Source organism: Hibiscus syriacus, unplaced genomic scaffold (genome assembly GCF_006381635.1).
Source record: "Hibiscus syriacus cultivar Baekdansim isolate YM2019G1 unplaced genomic scaffold, ASM638163v2 tig00003041_pilon, whole genome shotgun sequence".
Taxonomy (NCBI): domain Eukaryota; kingdom Viridiplantae; phylum Streptophyta; class Magnoliopsida; order Malvales; family Malvaceae; genus Hibiscus; species Hibiscus syriacus.
Window position 1 is genome coordinate 1,204,531 of NW_024061960.1, and position 21,590 is coordinate 1,226,120.

The following is a 21,590-nucleotide window of genomic DNA, read 5'->3' on the forward strand; positions in this document are numbered from 1 at the left end:
AAATCAAAATTCAAATCTCATATGATGCCAAGCAAAAGGAAATCAAAATCTACAACTTGAGTTTGAACATTGATATGATATGTTCAGTTATTATCATGTTGGAATTTTCTCGTTTTTGATTGCTTGGATAGTTGTTCTCTTGCTTCTTCAAGTGTCCTTAGCTTGTATTTTATAGCTTGGAATGTGTTTGATGTTGTATATATTATTATTAAATTAAAAACAATAAACATATATATTACATATTTATTATTATCTTTGGTTAATGTTGTTAAATTTAAATTATAAATATTATTTTATAAAATATCAAAACAATAAAATAATTTTTTGTGTAAATGAAATTATTAAATTAATATTGTAGGTGGAAAATATGAAACACTGTTAAAAAAATTGAAACATAAATTACATAACTTTTAAAAAAAGTATCGATCATTTTTATAAAAAGTATGGACACTTTCAATATAATAGGTAAACATATGATGTAATAGGTAGCGCTTATATAATGTAATAGGTATCGTTTATATAATGTAATAGGTAGTGGTTATATTGTAAAGTGTCTATCATTTTTATAAAAGTGTCCATACTTTTTTCACTGTGGAAAACATTAATTTAAGGTTATCTTTTGAGTGAGTTTTAAGATATTAATTTAGTAATTATAGGCGTCTAATGATTTATTTTTTACGTTACGATATATATTATTATTAAATTAAAAATTCTAAATAATATTTTATAAAATATCAAAAAATCAAATAATTTTTTGTGCAAATGAAATTATTAAATTAATATTGTAGGTGGAAAACATGAAACACTATTAAAAAAAATTGAAACATAAATTACATAACTTTAAAAGAAGTATCGATCCTTTTTATAAAAAGTATGGACACTTTCAATATAATATAATGTAATAGGTAAATTTGCAATACTATCGGTATAAATATACCAGATTACTTATAAAATAGGTAAATATAAGCGCTACCTATTACATTATATAAGCGCTACCTAGTATGTTATTGTACTTTATAATATTTCCGGTTAAATAATATAACATAATCGGTATAAATTTTAACCGGTCAATTGTTTAACCGGTCACACCGTATATTAACCGTTTTTTAAGCGTCGCACCGCAGCTTAGGCTTTTGTTGTGCAATTGTGATTCAATCACTCGTTCTATTCCTCAAATGATTACTCTTACTCACCACCATCTTGTTAGTATCGTAATTGTATCAGAATTCTTTCTCAATTATTTGTAATGTGATGATATGCAAATCGTTTTCCTCAACTATCTTATTCATTCATTAAACTATTCAAACAAATTTTGTAAATCAAATATTTGTTTATTTATATTATATCATTTAAGTTATTGTTTGAAACATTATATCAGTAAGTCAGTAATTGAAAGCAATTGACGGTACCAATAGATATCATTAAAATATGATTATATCATATTTCAGTCAGTAAGTTAACGTTTAGCTCAGAGGAGCGTCAACTTTTTAACGAAAAAGACGATTTTGAAATTTATAAATAGTCAAGTGAGTATTTTGTAATTTTTAATAGTTGAAAGACTCAACAAAATAATATTTTATAATCAAGGTTTCTTTTACGACTCTTAATAATTAAATGACTTCACAAAGCAACGCAAATTACCATTTACTTACTTTACCTTAAAATTAATAGTGATACTAATATACAACATTCATTCTATAGTACTTTACCTTACATATGGGAATTGGGTTTTGTTGTTGTTGTTGTTGTATAAGTTTAGTACCGGATCCATAAAACAATTTGAAGGGGCCTTAGAAAAAGGATAAATTGTAAGTTTAGTACTTATACTATTAGTTTTAATCGATTTTAACATTTAAACTTTTAATTTTTTCAAAATTAGACTTAATATTTAGTATTTGTTTCATTTTAGTACACCTGTTAAAAAAATTAACGTTAATTTTTGAAAAAAATTGAAATTTTAGGAACTAAAATAGACAAACAAAATGATAATTTAGGTACTAAATGCATTAAGTTTTTAGCACTAGGATACTAAAATGAAATAAAAACTAAATATTAGGTATGATGTTAAAAATATTAAAAGTTTAGATGCTAAAAGATATCATAATTAATAGTTTAGGTACTTAAAACGTAATTTATCCTTAAAAACGCTAACCCTAATAATAAAGTTATATATCTTGTAAAAATTTTCCTTTTTATTCCCCCGAAGGTTTTTGAGGAAAGAGGCAACCAAAGCCCTGCTGCCGCCGATTTAAACGTACCTTCTTTCGATTCTTCCAGGTTGTTTTCTGTTTCTCCTTCGTATATTTGATGTGTCAAAAGCTTGCTTTACAGTTGGGTGCCATGCTATTCAGGATTGTAACAGATTCATTTCCGTAGCCTTATGATCTTTAATTTTGTGAATTAGGTTTAGATGTCATTTTTTTTTATTAGAATTGATTGATATGAACAGAAGGCAAAAGCAAGATAAGAATCATGGCATATGCTGCAATGAAGCCAACAAAACCTGGTTTGGAGGAGTCCCAGGAGCAGATTCACAAGATCAGAATCACGCTCTCGTCCAAGAATGTCAAAAACCTTGAAAAAGGTATAACGTTTTTGTAAGCAGATGCAATTACAGTAATTTATTTTATATCCCTTTAATTTTTTCACTATCAATTTTTAGTGTATTTTCATATAGGGATGAATACTTTTCTTTGGAGGTCTGAATACTGATATGGATCCAGTTAATAAACTAAGTGTTGGCTAATCATATGTCTGTCTATTTTGTTGATAGTTTGTGCTGATTTGATCCGTGGAGCCAAGGATAAGAGACTGAGGGTGAAGGGACCTGTGAGAATGCCTACCAAGGTTCTTCATATTACCACTAGGAAGTCTCCTTGTGGTGAAGGTATTTTTTTTTTACCTTGAGTCTGACTGACTATTATTATTATATTTTGCTTGCATTGCCCAATTGCTTATATTTAGGCTGTTTAATTCTACCTTAAAAGCAGTTATAGAAACCTATTTCTGAAGAATACTTTAACTTAAAATGAATTTAGAAATGATATTTTGTTATGATTGATTGCCATCTTTCTGTTTTCCTCGGTAATCAGAACACCCGCAGGGCTAAACATAAGGAGTGTTGTGTATTTTTGCCATGTCCAATGTCTTTTATGTTATTTTACCATAATTGCATGCGGTTAATAATTTTAAATATCCTATTTTTTTGTTTAAAAAAATGGATTTGGTAGCCATTTTCATGATCAGATGTGTAGAACTTATCTGTGTTGATGAAGTTTTCAGTGCTTGAGCTACATCTTACACTTATGATTTACATGTTTTATCTTGAAAAATGGAGTTTACAGTTTTTTTTTTTGGGATTTTTCTAGGATTTGATGTTATAAGATCAATTAGCTGACATTGTTGGTTAGGGTTGGGGTTTTGATGCAACATGAGTAATCTTCTTGGAGAACTTATGAAACTATTGGTGACCTTTTGTAGGGACAAACACATGGGATCGATTTGAACTCCGTGTTCATAAGCGAGTTATTGACCTATTCAGTTCACCTGACGTGGTGAAGCAGATTACATCTATTACAATTGAACCTGGTGTTGAGGTGGAGGTCACCATCGCAGATTCTTAATTATCTGCATTTAGGCCTTTATTTAATAGTATCATTACTTAATCCGATGATGAGGCTCTGTTTGGTCAGAATGAGGTGGAGGATGTCTCTAGTTTGTATTTTTTTCCCATGCTAGTGTTGAAGTGAAGCTTTTGATGCCCCAGGTTTTGTTTTCCTTTTGTTGCCCAATGTCAATGTGTGGATGTTCCTTTTGTTAATGGGTATTTAAGAAGAAAGCTAAAAGGAATGCTGTTCCATAACTTTTGAGTGGGTGTTTTCATTTATGCTTAATACAAAAAAAAAAACTCAAATTATAATTTTTTTCTCATTTAGTGGCTTAATTTTTTTCAGTCAATATGAGTTTAATATTATAAACGTTATTATTTTAAGTGCTTACATTGTAATATTGGTAGAAAAAAATATCTTCAACCACTCAAAATGTGACATGTGGTGTGTTTATATTTTTTTTTAAATATTAAAAAAATTTAAAATTATTATTATTTTTCAAAAAAATATCTTAAATATTTTTAAAATTTTAAAGAAGTTTCAAAATATTTAATCATAGGGCATCAATCCCACTCATTGTCTCTTGTCATCATTGTCAGTCTTTTATCAATCAGTTGTCGATAGTTTATACACCCTCTGTTGATCCTCTACCTGTTTGTCGTTGGCTCACTTGTAGCACTAAATTCAAAATAGATTTTTAACCATCGTTACAATGTAGACATTTAAAATGATAATATTTGTAACGTTAGCTACTTATATCGGATAAAAAAATTACACCTAAATGAAAAAATAAGTATAGCTTGGGGCTTTTTTTATATTAAGCCTTTTATTTAAATGCATTATCTAAAAGGCATAATGTAAAAATTAATCTCCAATGTTTATTAAAATGGTGATTTTGCCCATATTATATTTTTGGAGCATTTTGGCTCATAACATTTCATTTTAGGGTAAAATGGACCATAATATTTGACAAAATAATCACTGTCTCTTATTCTTTTTTTGGGATATTTTAGCCCTCAACGTTTGATTTTTAGTTAAAAAAAGCTCACATTTTGAAGTGTTAATCATGTGTTAACTAATATTTTTCATCTATAGAGGTAGTTTTTTTGCTCCAAAGTGAAACGTTAGGGGCCAAAATGTTTTAAAAAAAAAGAAAACGGTTCAAAATGATCATTTTAGTAAATGTTGGGTTTTTTTAGAATTATGCCTATTTGAAATCCAATATCATGAAGGTATAATGTCAAATTAGCCTTCAACGTTTATAGAAATTGTCATTTTAGCTCATATTCTTTTTTTAACCTTTTGGCCCACCAACATTTCATTTTAGGGCAAAAGACATCTAACATTTGATAAAATAGTTACTTTAACCCGTATTTTTTTCTGGAGTATTTTAGCCTTTAACGTTTCATTTTATGGTAAAAAAACTCATATTTTAGAACATTAATCATATGTTAACTAACACTTTCCATTATAAAGGGGGTTTTTGTTTTAAAATAAAATGTTAGGAGGTCAAAATGCTCCAAAAAAAGTGCCAAAATGACTATTTTGATAAACATTGAAGGGTTAATTTTGACATTATGCCTATGATGAAAACAAGTTGTTTTGTATTTTATCCTTTATTAATCTTATTATATTATATTCAATCTTTTTTAATTTGTGGTATAATGTTTTTAATTATTATTAAATTAAATTTTGAATTGCATTATATTCAAATATATGTGTCGTAGTTGTCTTTCGGGTGGGCCCGGAATTGGGCTTCGACTTAAATAAAATGCTAGAGTCGCCACCGATAATTTATTTTAAGAACAAATAGGTTGATCGAATACCTTGATTTCTTATATGATCTGCATCTTACTAGAGATATGTCAGATTCGGGAGTTGGTTACAGTCAAGAAAGGGTTAGCACCCTTGATCTGCCATTTCGGTACTAATTAATTTCCAGTTGTCTTAATTGAGAAAATTGTAAGTTAAATTAAAAAGTAAAGTTTGATCCAAAATATTTACCTCTGATCGATTTAAAAAAAACATGGCCTTAGAAAGTCAAAAAAAGTTAGATTGGTAAAAAAAACATGTTGAATCCAAAAAGAAAGAATAAATGTTAAATTGTAATGTTTTAAGTAAAAAATACACGTGCTGAGGAATTAACATAAACAAAATCAAAGTGATCATATTAAAACATACAACAGATAAAAATAATATATGTAGAAAAAATCTATTAAATTAAAGTAAAAATAAATATAAAATACTAATTGCAAGATTAAACATAAAAATTACTATAATAAAGAAAAGAAGTAAAATAAGAATGTAAAACCCTAAAAATAACTAAATAAAAAATAATCTCCAAAAAAAAGAAAAACAAAAAAAATAAACAAAACAAAAATAAAAATAAGGGAAAAAAGTAATAGAATTAAATAAAAAACAGAAATAAAAAAACACAAAAAAGGAAATAGAAAATAATAAATAAATACATAAATAAAAATAATATATATATATATATAATAAAATGTAGTATTAAATAAATAAAATAAAAAGAAAAATAAATAAAAAAACATGAATTGAATTTAAAAAAGGATTAAATTAAAAGAAAAACAAATTGGGTGATCAATTTAAAAGCAAAACGGGATGAAAAGTGATTTTAAAGGGCAAAATGAACTTATAAAAAATACGAGGGACTGAATCTGTAATTATACCATTTTCTCGACAAAACACGCGGATCCCCTAGGGGATTTGGTCGGGTTTTCAGGTCAGTCGGGTTGGGTATAAAAGTCAACAACCCATTAACACATTTCATTTTCTTCTCTTCAAAAAAATATGATCAAACAGCCCCCTCAAATTGTCTCGATTGTTCTTTGTGTTCTTCATCTGATGAAGAACGCCACCGTGAAACCCAGAAACCGACCGACCACCGCCTCCAATGCCAAATTTTTTTTATACCATTCGAAAGATCTTTCCTTCCTCTTTTCAAAAACGAGATTTGTTTTCAAAAAATGGCCTGGGGAAGGATAAATCTGAGAAGAAACTTCTCGAACCCTCCCCTATGTTCATCGACCTTTCGAAAAAAAGAAAAAGAAAAATAAATCCCTAAGCCCTATACAAGAAAAAAAGACGAGCAAGGTAAGAAAAATACGTTCTTTATTTCCTTTTTCCTTTTGAAAGTTACAAAGATTTCCTTGCTTTTTCTTTCGTATTTTCTTGTGTATTTCACATGATTTCTTTTATCTTTTGATTGTGATTTACATGCATATTTATAGTCTTAGAAAGCTATTTTTAGTTCGGTTTTTTCTAGAGTTTTACTCGAACTAAAATCCTTGCTTGTTGTTTGTTGGTGAGTCCTATGAATCCACGACGCCGTTGTGTTTGTTGTGCCGAGAAAAAGGGTCATTGGTTGCGGCTGGGACAAGGAGTCTTCGAAAGAGGGAGATGCGACGCTTGAGGAAAGAAGGTTAGGGTGGAAAACCCTAATTTGCTTCGGGTGAAAGATTTGGTCGGTTCGAGTTTGAACTGGGTCTCGGGTCGGGCTCCATATTGGATCTGGGTATGTGCTTGTACTTGGGCTGTTGGGTTTATTTGTACTTGGGCTTTGGGCCTGATTCTGTAAATGAATAAAAAAATAAATTAATATGTGTAAATAATATAATATATGCTATATAATTATAGTATATTAACTATATTAACATATAAACGTTATGCAATAAAGTCAGACGAAAATGTGTGTCGACAATACGCATATGAAAACTGTTAGTTAACACATTATCAACACTCTAAAATAGGTTTTTTATTCTAAAATTAAATGTTAAGGGTTGAAATACTCTAAAAAAATAAAAGTCGAAGTGATTATTTTGTAAAATATTATGAGCCTTTTTCCCTAAAATAAAATATTGGGGCAAAATGCTTAAAAAAATAGGAGGCAACTCATAATTTGATAAAAATTTAATATAAATTTTAAACTTAATGCCTTTTTAAATTTACAAGGAATTTTGAAAAGAGATTTTAATAACTTAAATCTTTATTCATATCTCACACGGTGATTTGCTAAAAGGTAAATTACAGAAATTATTACTTATGTTTAAGTTTCTTTATCTTTTAAAATTAATAATTTAATTATTAATATTTTCAATTTATAATAAATTAATTATTTAATATTAACAATTATTATTGTCGTAAAAGGCTTGAATCTTTTGATGAAATGGCTTTCGAAGTGACTGAATTTTACTCAAGCCTTTTAGGTACAGAGGACTCCGGGGTTAAAAATTGTGTGCCTAATCTTTTGAAGGATCTGATGCAATTTAATTTGCCATCTGATGTTTCTTCTAACCTTGTAAAGGAAGCCACCAATGAAGAGATCAAAGAAGTAATTTTCAACTAAGGAAATGACAAAGCACCTAGTCCTGATGGATTCACACCATATTTTTTTTCAAAAAACCCTGGTCAATGGTTGGCAAAGATGTTGTAAATGCTATTAAATACTTATTTCAAGAAACTTTCATCCTTCCAGCTTCCAATGCTACAACCATTGCTTTGATTCCAAAAGTTCCTAACCCCAATAAGGTTAGAGACTTCCGGCTAATTTCCTGTTGCTCTGTTATTTACAAGACAATTACAAAGATTTTAGTCAAAAGGTTGACTACACTACTCCCAAGGATAATATCTCTCAACCAATCAGCTTTTGTAAAAGGAAGAAATATTGTTGACAACACTCTACTTGCTCAAGAACTGGTGAGAGGTTATAGAAGGAAAGTTATCTCTTCTAGATGTGCCTTGAAAGTTGACTTACAAAAGGCTTTTGACACTCTACACTGGGATTTCTGTCGAAACGATTTTTTTTCTTAAAAGTGAAAAATGTGAGATTTTGAAAACCACATTAATTCTTAATTATCCTCTTTTTAATTTAAAAACAAATGCGATTTAGAAGACCTCTCGTTTCGAAAAATTTGGGATTCCGTTTACAATAGAAAAATATGGTTCGAAGAGTCGTCACCAATCTTGAACCCCTCTTTTATTTCTTTTTTTTTCATCATTTTTTCCTTTTTTTTCATTTTCATTTTTTTCTTGCATTTTCCCTTTTTTTCTTTTCTTTTTTCATCATTTTTCATTTTTTTCATTTTTTCTTTTCTTCTTTTCTTCTTTTTTCCTTTTCCTTTTTTTATTTTTTTTATTTTTATTTTTATTTTTATTTTTATTTTTTATTTTTTATTTTTATTTTTTATTTTTTCTTCAAGCGAAATATCTCTTAACAGTGTTAGAATTCACTAGATATGGTAATTCCGATCCGTCCATTTCAGTTAAGACTAGAGCTCCCCCAGAAAAGGCTTTTTTGACAACATAAGGTCCTTCCCAATTAGGCATCCATTTTCCTCGGAAATCCTTCTGAACAGGCAAAATCCTTTTAAGCACCAAATCTCCCTCATGGAATTCTCGAAGGCAAACTTTCTTACCATGTGCCCGTATCATACGTTTCTGGTACATTTGACCATGACAAATAGCTTTCAATCTCTTTTCTTCAATCAAATTCATTTGGTCATACCTAGCCTGTACCCATTCTGCCTCATTTAGATTCACATCTGAAAAAATCCGAAGTGAGGGAATTTTCACCTCAATAGGTAAGACAGCTTCCATCCCATATACCAGAGAAAATGGAGTTGCCCTAGTTAACGTCCGTACTGAAGTTCGATAAGCAAACAAAACAAATGGCAACTTCTCATGCCAATCCTTATAAGTCTCAGTCATCTTCTCTATGAGCCTTCTGATGTTCTTATTAGCCGCCTCTACTGCCTTATTCATCTTCAAGTGATAAGTAGTGGAATTATGATGCTTTATTTTGAACTACTTACAGACTGAATCCATCATCTTATTATTTAAATCAATGCATTATCGGAGATAATCCTCTATGGTAAACCATATCTACAAATGATCTCTTTCTTTAAGAATTTGCATATTTTAGACTGGGTAACATTTGCGTAAGAAGCTTCTTCTACCCACTTGGTGAAGTAATCTATGGCTACCAGAATGAAACGATGACCATTTGAAGCTTTGGGTGAAATTTGTCTAATGACATCCATACCCCACATTGAGAATGGCCACGACGCTGTCATTACATGCAACGGATGAGGAGGAGTATGTATCTTATCTCCATAAATCTGATATTTTATGACATTTTCGGGCATAATTGATACAGTTTGTTTCCATAGTTGACCAATAATACCCAAATCTCATAATATGCCTAGCCATAACATGTCCATTAGCATGGGTACCACATATTCCCTCATGCACTTCTTCAAGAATCAACTTGGCTTCTTTCGTGTCAACACACCTTAACAAGACCTAATCCAGACTTTTCTTGTATAGAGTCTCACCATCAAGCACATACCCTGATGCCATTCTTCTAATGGTTCTCTTATCATTCTTAGTGGCTTGTTCCGGATAACTCTGATACCTTATATATTGTAAGATATCATAAAACCAGGGGTTTCCATCTTCCTCTTCAATATTAAAACAATGGGCTGGGTACTCATAAGCTTTCATTTCAATGGGCATCATATTTGAATGCCCGTTCATCTTAAATGCCACTGCCAGTGTGGCCATGACATCTGCCATTTGATTCTCTTCTCTGGGGAGATAATTGAAAGTTACTTCTTCAAATTCTTCAACAAGTTCCATAACCAACTTACGGTATTCTACAAGCTTGGGATCTTTTGTCTCCCATTCTCCCCTGAGTTGGTAGATTACCAAAGTTGAATCCCCATACACCTTGAGCATTTTTACTTTGTGTTCAACAGCAGCTCTAAGACACATAACACAAGCTTTATATTTGGCCATATTGTTTGTACAATCAAAATTAAGCCGACTGGTGAAAGGATAATGTCCTCCTTCTGGTGAGACCAAAATTGCCCCGATTCCATGTCCCATGGCATTTGAAGCACCATAGAAATTCAACTTCCAATAGTTACTAGTGGACATAACTGTTTCTTCCACCGAAATAGCCATTAAATTCTCATATGGGAAATCAAAGTTCAACGACTCATATTCTTCCGAAGCCCTACTTGCAATGAATTCCGCTATAGCACTTCCTTTAATTGCTGTCTGGTTTACATATTGGATATCAAATTCGGACAATAAGATTTGCCAACGAGATAATCTTCCAGATAATGCAGACACACCCATTAGATATTTCAAGGGATCAAGCTTCGATATAAGCCAGGTAGTATGATACAACATATATTGCCTAAGCCTTCGGGTAGCCCATACTAAAGCGCAACACAACTTTTCAATGGGTGAGTATCTAGTCTCACATTCAGTGAACTTCTTGCTGAGATAATAGATAGCCCTTTCTTTCTTCTCAGTTTGGTCACGTTGCCCCAGCACACACCCCATTGAATTTTCATAAACTGACAAATAAAGGATCAATGGTTTGCCTGAGATTGGTGGCGCTAAAATTGGAGTACTCGACAAATATCTCTTCACTGCTTCAAAAGCTCTTTGACAGTCCTCACTCCATTCTCCTAAGTTATTCTTGAGAAGAAGGCGAAATATGGGATCACATTTTTCAGTTAACTGTGAAATAAACCGAGCTATATAATTCAACCTCCCCAAAAATCCTCTGACTTCTTTTTGTGTTCGTGGGGGTGGCAAGTCTTGAATAGCCTTTACTTTGCCTAGGTCTATTTCAATTCCTTTTCGACTTACTACAAATCCCAACAGCTTCCCAGATATCACCCCAAAAGTACATTTATTTGGGTTGAGTTTCAGCTGGAATCTTCTTAGTCTTTTAAAGAGCTTTCTCAAATTCCCAATATGTTCTTCCTCTGTCTTAGCTTTGACAATCATATCATCGACATAAACTTCTATTTCTTTATGCATCATGTCGTGAAATAACGTCACCATGGCCCTTTGATATGTTGCCCCTACGTTCTTCAATCCAAACGACATTACTTTATAACAAAATATTCCCCACATGGTAACAAACGTTATTTTTTCCATATCTTCAGGGTTCATCTTAATTTGATTATAGCCAGAGAAACCATCCATAAAAGAGAACAAAGAATTTCCAGCAGTATTATCCACTAGAGTGTCTATATGTGGCAAGGGAAAATTATCCTTTGGACTAGCTCGGTTGAGATCTCTGTAATCGACACACATTCAAATTTTTCCATCCTTCTTCAGTACTGGGACGATATTCGCCACCCACTCAGGATATTTAGCCACTTTAAGAAACCCGACATCAAATTGTTTATTCACTTCTTCTTTAATCTTGAGCAGCATCTCAGGTCTCATTCTTCTCAGTTTTTGTTGTACCGACTTACACTCTGCTTTATTGGTAGTTTGTGAACAACCAATTCTGTATCTAAACCTGACATATCTTAGTATGACCAAGCAAACACATCCTTGTATTCTCGAAGCAATTCTATCAAATCTTTTCGACCTCCAACTGACAGAGTGGTACCAATCTTTACTTCTCTCTTATCCTCATCCGTCCCCAAATTTAAAATCTCAGTAAACTCTTTATGAGGCAGAATCTGCTTATCTTCATTCTCCACCATTTTCAGCAATTCAGAAGGTATTTCATATCCCTCATCATCATCACAATCCTTGATTTCCCCTTGACATATAGGCTTCTCGAAATCAATATCCGGGTCAGAGTCATTAGCATTCATATTATTGATATCTGAGCTCCTGAAAAAATAATGAAAGATAAGATATATATACATATATACATAGGGGAGGATCTTTTCCCATATAAATAAATAGAAAGAAATTAATACATACATATATAGAACAAAGAATGAATGAAAAAATGCATGGGATAATGTTTGCCATTTTGAACTAACAAAATGCATATTTTATTGAAAGCAAGAAAAAACAAACAACTTAACCCTTTACATAAAATCACCTATTGCCCCAGGGTATGAACAACATGGAGAAAGTTCTAGTGCATTACTCTGTAAAAGATTTGTAAACTACAAGCAGTTCTTCCGCGGTCCAATTGTTCAACACGAAGCTCGACGGTGCAGGGTAAATGCCCGTAGCTCTCATTTCCCCAAATTCATCATCCGTTATAACATTAATGCCTAAATCTCCCAAGGCATTCTCAACCATCATCTCATTACTCCTTGAATTCCCTTGAAACATATGCCCTCCATATATGAAAATGTTGCTCAATGGCGGGAAGATCATGGGTTCCCAGCTAAGGTCTTCTCCAGCCAATTTGACCTTTCTCATTTCATGACCCTTCTTAATTCCCCTCAGCTTATCCCTCGGAGTTGACTGATACCCCAAACCAAACCGATCTTTTTTAGTAACAGGGCATATTGGATTCACTGGTCCTTGTAACTGACTTCCTAACCCTTTTCTCAACTTTTGCTCCTCTTCCAAGGGTCAGTTTGAGTCCCATTTTGGTATAATTTGACAATCTAGGCTTTGGTATCTTCATGCCTTCAGCCACAAACATAACATTGACAAACTCCAATGATCTGAACACTTGACCACTTGTTCATCCACTTCAATATACGGAGCTGTAGTAGAAACGTAAGTAATAATGTCCTCTTCAACGTGAATACATACCAACCTTCCATCAATCACAAATTTCAGTCTCTGGTGCAATGTGGACGAAACTGCACCGGCCTAATGAATCCAAGGTCTTCCTAACAAACAGTTGTACGTAGGCATAATGTCCATTACGAGAAATTCTACGTCATAAGTTGATGGACCAATAGTAAGAGGAACATCAATCTTACCTAACACTTCTCTTTTAGTCCCATCGAAAGCACGAACCACACTTTGACATGTTCTCATAAGCGTACTATCTAATGGAAGCTTCTTCAGAGTCACTAAAGGCATCACATTCAAAGCCGAACCATTATCAACCAAAACCTGGGATAACACATGCCCTTCACATTTAACTGTGATGTGCAAAGCCTTCTGACTACCAATCATCCCAGAAGGGATCTCATCCTTAGAAAAAGATAAAAAATTATCAGCTTGTATATTAGAAACTAACCAGTCCAACTTTTCAATGGGCAACTCTTTTGGAAAAAAAGTCTGGTTCAAAACCTTTAACAGAGCATTTCTATAGGCCTCTGAACTTAAAAGTAATGATAAAACAGAAATACGGGTAGGTAGCTTGTGTAACTGTTCAACAACACTGTACTCACTATGCTTCAGAAACTTCAAAAATTCCACTGCTTCACTCTCGGTTATAGGTTCATTGATAACAAGCTCATCTTCTTTTATATGCACATCGACCTTTTTTCCCTTATCAACAACAACCTTCTTCTCTGACGTTTTAGCTGGATTAAGAGAATAACACCTACCACTTATGGTAAAGTGTCCCATCTCATCTATTTCCTCATTCTCTTTTGTTACATCTCCCATCTGACAATCATATCTCCAAGGCACTTGTTTATTATCTCGATATGGGAATGGAGATGGAGGTGTAATAACCACTTTCGAAGCCACCTTTTTAGGCAATCGATTCTTGGGAGTAATGATTAGGGGACAACTAGCATTATATACCCCTTTAGACGATCATTCTGAAGCGCAAACTTCTGCTTCCTCTTCTTCAACAATCTCTTTAAAGAACTCAATTTCTTTACTGTCTATCATGTCTTGTACCAAATATAGGAAGTCAAGACATTGCTGGATAGTGTGTCATTCACTGTTATGATATTGGCATACCTCTCCACTGTTAAACTGTGTACCCATCAAACTGGGCTTCAACAATCCTCACTAATATTCCTTACAATTCTCTTTCCTTTCTCTTCAGTAATTGCGTTAACTCCTGCCCCTACATGGCTTGGCAATGGATTCTGAGCTATATTCGACTACTCACTATCACCAAAGTTGATGATATTCCTTATTTTCAAAGCTTGAATAATATTCTTAAACGCAGTACAATTCTCAATGGAATGCCCGGGATTCCCTGCATGGTACTCGCACTGAACACTTGCAACATACCATTTGGGAAAAGGAGGTTGCATTGGTGTCACGTGATACGACAAAACCACATATCGATCATATAAAATCTAAAACAATTCCTTATAAGTCATCAGGATGGGGTCAAATTGAGGCCTCTCTATTTCCTCTGGTCCCTTGCCCCTTGTCTATTGTCATTTTGTGTTGACGACCATGCTCCTTGAGGTCGGGAAACAGTGATATTATTAGAATCATATTGCCTCACGTTACTGACTTCGTTTTCATTTTTTCTCGTTAGTGGCCTCTTACTAGACTCTCCCCCCTCGAGCTTTCCACTCTTAACCGCCATTTCAATCATTTTCCCCGCCGTAACTACATCAGCAAAACTTCGATAAGGATTACCGATAAGATGCGAGAAAAAATGAGCCCTTAAGGTATTGACAAAAAACATATTTGTTTCCTCTTCTTCCAATGGCGGGTGGACTTGCACCGCTACATCTCTTCATCTTTGAGCATATTGTCTAAAACTCTCGTTAGACTTCTTTTCCATTCCTTGCAACATCATCCTGTTGGGATTAACATCTTTTACATGTTTGTATTGCTCAAGAAAGAACATAGCCAAGTCTTTCCACGATTTAATATTAGCTCTACTCAGCTGGTTATACCACCGGATTGCCGAACCAGTTAAGCTTTCCTGAAAACAATGTATCAACAATTGATCATCCCCTATGTATCCGGTCATCTTCCTTCAAAACATCGTGATATGCGCAGAGGGATACCTGGTACCATCAAACTTCTCAAAGTCAAGAACCTTGAACTTTGGAGGCAAAACCAAATTAGGAACTAGACTTAATTCCTTTACGTTGAATCCATAGACACTGGTATCTTCCTTCATGGCTCTGATTTCTCTTTCTAACTTTTTCCATTTCTCTTCTAGCGGATTGTTTTGGCCCTTCTTGGTTTCTTCATCAAGGTCCAGAACTTGATGATATTGATGTTCTTCCTTATACGAACTAGATCCAGGCTGTACGTTAACAGAAGCACCGACTGGATTAATGTGCACCTTCCCGACATGAACAGGAGTCACTTGAACGTTCTGAGGTTGTTCTAGGGTGAACCCTGGAGGATAAAGTGGGTCCTCAGTCACATCTCTTGGCACAGGGCTTTTCCCATGCTCCTGATTTCTTCCTTCCAACATACTAGCAAACTTGGCAAACATCTCCTTTTGGGCATTCATTATATCTTCTTGCATTTTCTTAATATTATCTTGTAGCTCCAACTGAGCCTTCTCAATTTGGGCAAGTTTGTCCTCCATAATTTTCTTCCTGGTTCTGTAGGTATACTTGGGATTTTTCAGTATTCCTCTGTCATAAAGTCCTTTTGTTATCGTTGATGTTTATTAATGAATTTGAAATATATGATTATGAATGAATAAAATGCGATGCAAAAATTTAAATGCATTAAAAAATGTATATGCAAAATGTAGGGTGTTGATCCTGGAACGACTCCTTATAGCAACTCTTTATATTAGAACGACGTTCAATTACAAAGTTGGAACATATCACAAATAAATCTGCACCATCTCTCCTATTTGTTATACAAGTGCTAGCAGCTCCACAATCTTCTGGTTTTCTTCAGCCTTGGGATCTAGTTCTTCAGTCGCATCAGCAGATTCCTCAGATAGAATGACCAAATATTGAGTTATTCTCTGCGCATGTCCTAGGTAACAAGCAATAAGGTATTCTCTTTGCTTAACTCTCGCCTGAGCTCGCTCCCATCGAAAATGCCACTGTATATCCCCCTCATAAGGAACTATCGATAGCTCACTTGCTTGCCTCTAAAAATCTTGAACCATGGCTTCAAGCTCACTCACTTGTTTTTTCAGACTCTCAACTTCCCCACGGCTTGAGCTACCTTCCCTGCTTCGGTATTGTCATAATGCAGTCTCTAAACTTGAAATCTTCTCCTTCAATTTCTCATTATGGGCTTGACTCTCTTGTAACTGCTGCTCTAAAGAATCATTTTCCTTCGATAAAATCTTAACTTGGTGTCTACTTTGCTTGAGCTCTTCTTGACTCTCTCCGGCTACTCTTTTGAGGCTCGCCACCTCTTGCCTCAATTCGACAGACTTACTCGAGCTAGAACCTGCCTGAGCTTTTACCATTCGCTGATAAGTTGACCGAAGATCATCAAATTCTAGCTGAAGTTGCTTCTCCACTTTTTCAATTCGATCTGCTCTACTCTTCTGAATGTCAATCTCCAATCCCTTTTGATACACTTCATCTTCCAGCTTCTGCAAAGTCATTCTCCATTGTCTTCGTTCTGCTTCAAAATCGTGCTTAGCTAACTCTAATGGAGATGGCACCACTCTCAACTGTTCTTCCACCGACTGAATATTTTTAGGATTCACCATCGGGATGTTGTCATTTACTCGACCGCTTCTCCACTGCTCGTACTCTTGAGATAACTCGAGATCATAAGTGAACAACTTCACACGATGAGTTTGCTTTCAGGCCTCATCAACCCCTTTAACTTTACCCTTATACTGATCTCCTTTGAATGCAAAATCTGACCCTACCAAGTCCCATGTGGCTGGAATGAACTGTCTTGACCCATACTGTCTGTAAACTAGTAGCGGTGCATACCCAACAGAACCCCATATACCTGGTAAAGGAACCCAATCTCGCTCTACACATCGATAAAGTATATCTGAAGAGACATTCTACGAAGCTCGCCCTAAAATATCACCGTCCCTGATATCCTTGAAGATGACCATCCATTTCTCTTCGGTAAAGCCCCCAGGCCATTCTTTAGAAAGAAAATCCTTCAAAGGCGAAAACCCATCTAGAAACACTCGTCCTGGTGCCCTTTTAACATGTTTGAAATAACTTAGAATCCACACTAGCAACAAAGGCACACATCCTATAAAGCGTCTTTCTCCTTCGCGCCTACAAGAACTCAAAGACCGGAACGTCTCAGCTAGAATGGCTGGAACGGGATCCACATTCTTGTCTAATCTTTTAAACAAGTCAATGATTGATACGTCTATATATCCTAGCACCTTTGGAAAAATAACAAGCCCATAAATCCTTAAAGAAAACAAGTCAAGCTTCTTTCTCTTATCAGGGTGATGAGCAATTACTTCTTTCAAAGCAGCCCAAGAGATGCACTCACTGTCTCTCTTCTTCTTAATGTTTTTAACTACCCAATCTTCACTCATTCCGGTTATCAATAGTAATTTCTTCTTAAATGAGGGAATGACTGGCAGCTTGGTATATACTCTATCTATTTGGGACCTTGGACAACAGACCAAAGCTTGATACTCCTCTATTGTTGGTGTTAGATCCACTCTACCAAATGTGAAACAGCTATAAGCCGGGTTCCAGAACTGCGCCAATGCTCTAAATAGATTTCGGTCAATAGGAACATCTAGAAGATAAGGAATATCGCCATACAACTGATAAAACATCTCCTTATCAACTACTATCCATCTTCCCTATATCTCCTTTAGCTCACTTAGATCATTCTGACGTACGTTGATGTGAGTATAACCAAATAACTCCGACACGTACCCAGGTATCACCCTATCCCCATTGGTTAATTGGGACTGTTCCGACCACCTCAGAACATCTACATTATCCTCAACCTCTCTCTGAACCATTCGTTCCATATTACTGGCCTTCTATATGGACATCGATCCCAAATCAACACCATGTAATGGACATTGCAATGCAAAACAGAAAATAAATAAAGCAAAGACAACAAAAGATCGGTTAGTAAATATAAAGCAATTAAGTCGGGATAATAATTTGTTCAAGAATCATACCCACATATGCTGGCTACCCAATCATGCTTTATCAGATCCTACCCAACATGATATCTACCCCCATGCTTTGTTATTCACAAAAATAAATCCTATCTGCATGATATCTAATTCGCATGCTTGTTCGAGAAAAAGAAACCTAACCGCATAATATCTAGTTCGCATACATTTATTCGAAAAATGAAAATAAATGACTCAAAAAAGCTTTTCCTTGTGTACTCTCCTCACGGGATTCTTAAGGTTTGGATTTGGCTCAACCTAAGTTCATGCTCTATGTTCACTATATGCTGGGTTCGGTTCTAAAGTAATAGGTTCTCGAATTGTCCTTGTCGGTGCCCCCTTGGGCTGTCGAACCCTTAATCCTAGCCCATCACAGGCTTTAGGGGATCAAGTTCAATTTCGAGGGAACACACCTCCTTATGTCCATACGGAGGTGATTACCATCACGAGGACCATAAGGCATGAGCTCCAAGAGCGATCCACTATCCCATGCGAATGTGAAAACCACACGAGGGCATAGTCTCTCACTCCTACTTAAATAGGACGAAGCGGGGTTTTAGCTCATGTTATGATAATGCAGTTGTGTAGTGTGTGAGGAAAAGCGAAAAAACAAACAATAAAAACACTCAAAATCAATTCCCAAAACACACAATTATTCTAAAATCATTAGCAAACAGATCAGTACAACTATTTAATTATTAATCGAATTAAATTAAAAAAAATCAAAATGCAAACAAAACTTATTAAAAACCAAACAAGGGATCAAAAACCAAATTAAAATGAATTTGTAATTTTCAATTGCAAAGACAATTAATTAATTGATTGTCGACCTGACTCTCTAAAAAAACTCCCCAGTGGAGTCGCCAAGCTGTCGAAACGATTTTTTCCTTAAAAGTGAAAAAGATGAGATTTTGAAAACCACATTAATTCTTAATTATCCTCTTTTTAATTTAAAAACAAATACGATTTAGAAGACCTCTCGTTTCAAAACATTTGGGATTCCGTTTACAATAGAAAAATATGGTTCGAAGAGTCGCCACTAATATTTGATTAGGGTGTGATTGGGTACCCAAAAAACATTTTTGTTATTTTAAATAAAAATTAATTTTAATTAAAACAACAAGTTAAGGTCTGCGTTACCAAAATCAAGTTCGGGAGTCAGTTACGAGTGAGGAATGATTAGCACCCCCACAGTGCCCTAAATCAGTACCTAGTCTATTAATTAACGTCTTTGCAATGAACTTTACAAATTTGAACTTAATTTGATTTTTGATCCCATAAAACAAAGATGTGAATTTAATAATATTCAAAAGCACTCAAATAAATTAAATTAACATTACCGAGTCATTTTAGAAAGATAAAGAGTGTTCAATTATTTACAAATATCGAGACCAGATCTTAAAAGCTATAACAACCTTTTCTCGATAAATTTAAATAAACGAACACTTCTTTTTCTTTCGTTCCCAAATTTTAGGTGAAGAATCGATTTTTAGGTTTTACTTTTGGGATACACTTTTATTTTAAAATCATTAAAAGCATACCTCAAATGCATATGACAACCCACTTAAAACAATTTTAAATTAAAAGTGTTTTACCCTTAATCCAATTATGTATTATGTCGAGTTATGCAAATGAGGTTACCATGCGAATAGTGCAAAAAAGGATGTCATGCCAAAATTAATTAACAAAATTAAAAACATCATACAACGTGACATACAAAACTTTACATACATATATTTTAATTAAGGATTATAAACCATGCATATTAACATACAATGTACACATGTGACCTAAATATAAAAAATAAATCATAACATGCTAAACTATAAATTTTAAAAAGTGTATATATACATTAATGTAATGACTAAATTTGAAGAAATGTAAAATTTAGCATACAAATAAAAAACATAAAAACATAAAAAATAAAATAAGGGTTTAAATAAAATAAGCGCATAAATAAGGTACCTACACCTAAATAATTCAATAAACTTATAACTGAATATAAAATTAGAAAATGACGGAATCAGGACAAACAAAAGGCCAAATTCGAAAATTAACTCCTCAAGTGACTAATTTACAACAAGACTCATAAATTTAAAACTAAAATCTAATTCTACTCTTGTATTCGGTGGCTTGGATAGTAATTAACCCAAATATATTAATATAAAACCTAATTAGAAATAAACCTAAACTTAATTAATCACTCAGCCGTTCCTTCTCTCCCTTTCCCTCTCCTTTTCATTCTCATGGCCGCAACCCTCTCCCAAATACAAAGTTCAACCACCGCTCACCGGTGACCCTTGCTCACTTCGACAATACCAACCCAAAACTGCTCGACTTCTCCATTATCCAACACTAGCTTCTGACTAAAAGCTTCCTCAAACCCCAAGAAAGAAAGAAAACACTCATCTTACTTCTCATTCCTTTCTTGCTACCACCGACCTCCAAAGGTCACCACACCGTCGGCCGAGATCTTAAAGGCTTTACTGCCACCGTTCCCCAACTATAATCGGCCTAACGTTCACCCCGACTACTACAGGTAAACCAAAAAACACACCAAATATCCAAAAGCCATTATACTTTCGTTCTAAGTTCCCTAAATAAGGACTCGAATATGTTAAACTGGCAAGCTTCTAACAGACCTAGGATGCAATCCTCAACTTTGAGACGATACACACCGACAGTGGTCCTTGTTTCTAAGGCCGACGAGATCCTTCAACCCCAAATCCCAACGCTCACTCCAGCTAGGCCACACAACCAGTCCTCACTATCAATCTCGGCAAAACCAATAGCAAGAATTCAAGCGAATAAGGTAAACCAACTAAATCTCTTACATATTTCCTATTTTATTTTGTTTCGAAAGAGAAATAATAAACCATGTGTAGCATTGCTTACCATTTCAAAAAAAATAAATAAAAAGAAACCTGTTTATGGATGCTTGTATTACTTCTGTTTTGGTTCTTATTCGAATATGTACACACACAAGAACATTATGAAAGCAATGGAAAATGAAAGTAAAATAAATTCCCTTTATGATTCTGTGTATTGCTTTGGCTTGAAAAAATGAAGGAACTCCTCTGTTTCCTTTGATAATCAAAATCCACAGAAAATACAGTACAATTTCGATATTTATACACTTTTTTTTATGTTTGTTTCTCTTTTCTGTAAGAAGAATGGATGGGGAATGAGTTTTTTTTCCTGCTTTGTCGGTTAATTGTTGATGTCTCTCGGCTGGTTCCTAATTGCTTCTT

At 33.9% G+C, this 21,590-nt stretch overlaps 1 protein-coding gene across 1 annotated transcript; it reads left to right on the plus strand.

Moving 5' to 3' along the window:
* The first annotated feature begins 2,185 nt into the window (after positions 1-2,185).
* LOC120166606 (40S ribosomal protein S20-2-like) lies at positions 2,186-3,922 on the plus strand. Its single transcript, XM_039175842.1, has 5 exons — positions 2,186-2,277; positions 2,450-2,584; positions 2,774-2,887; positions 3,481-3,643; positions 3,675-3,922. The coding sequence occupies exons 2-4, from the start codon at positions 2,473-2,475 to the stop codon at positions 3,621-3,623; spliced, it is 369 nt and encodes a 122-aa protein (XP_039031773.1). The 5' UTR covers positions 2,186-2,277; positions 2,450-2,472; the 3' UTR covers positions 3,624-3,643; positions 3,675-3,922.
* Positions 3,923-21,590: the final 17,668 nt, after the last annotated feature.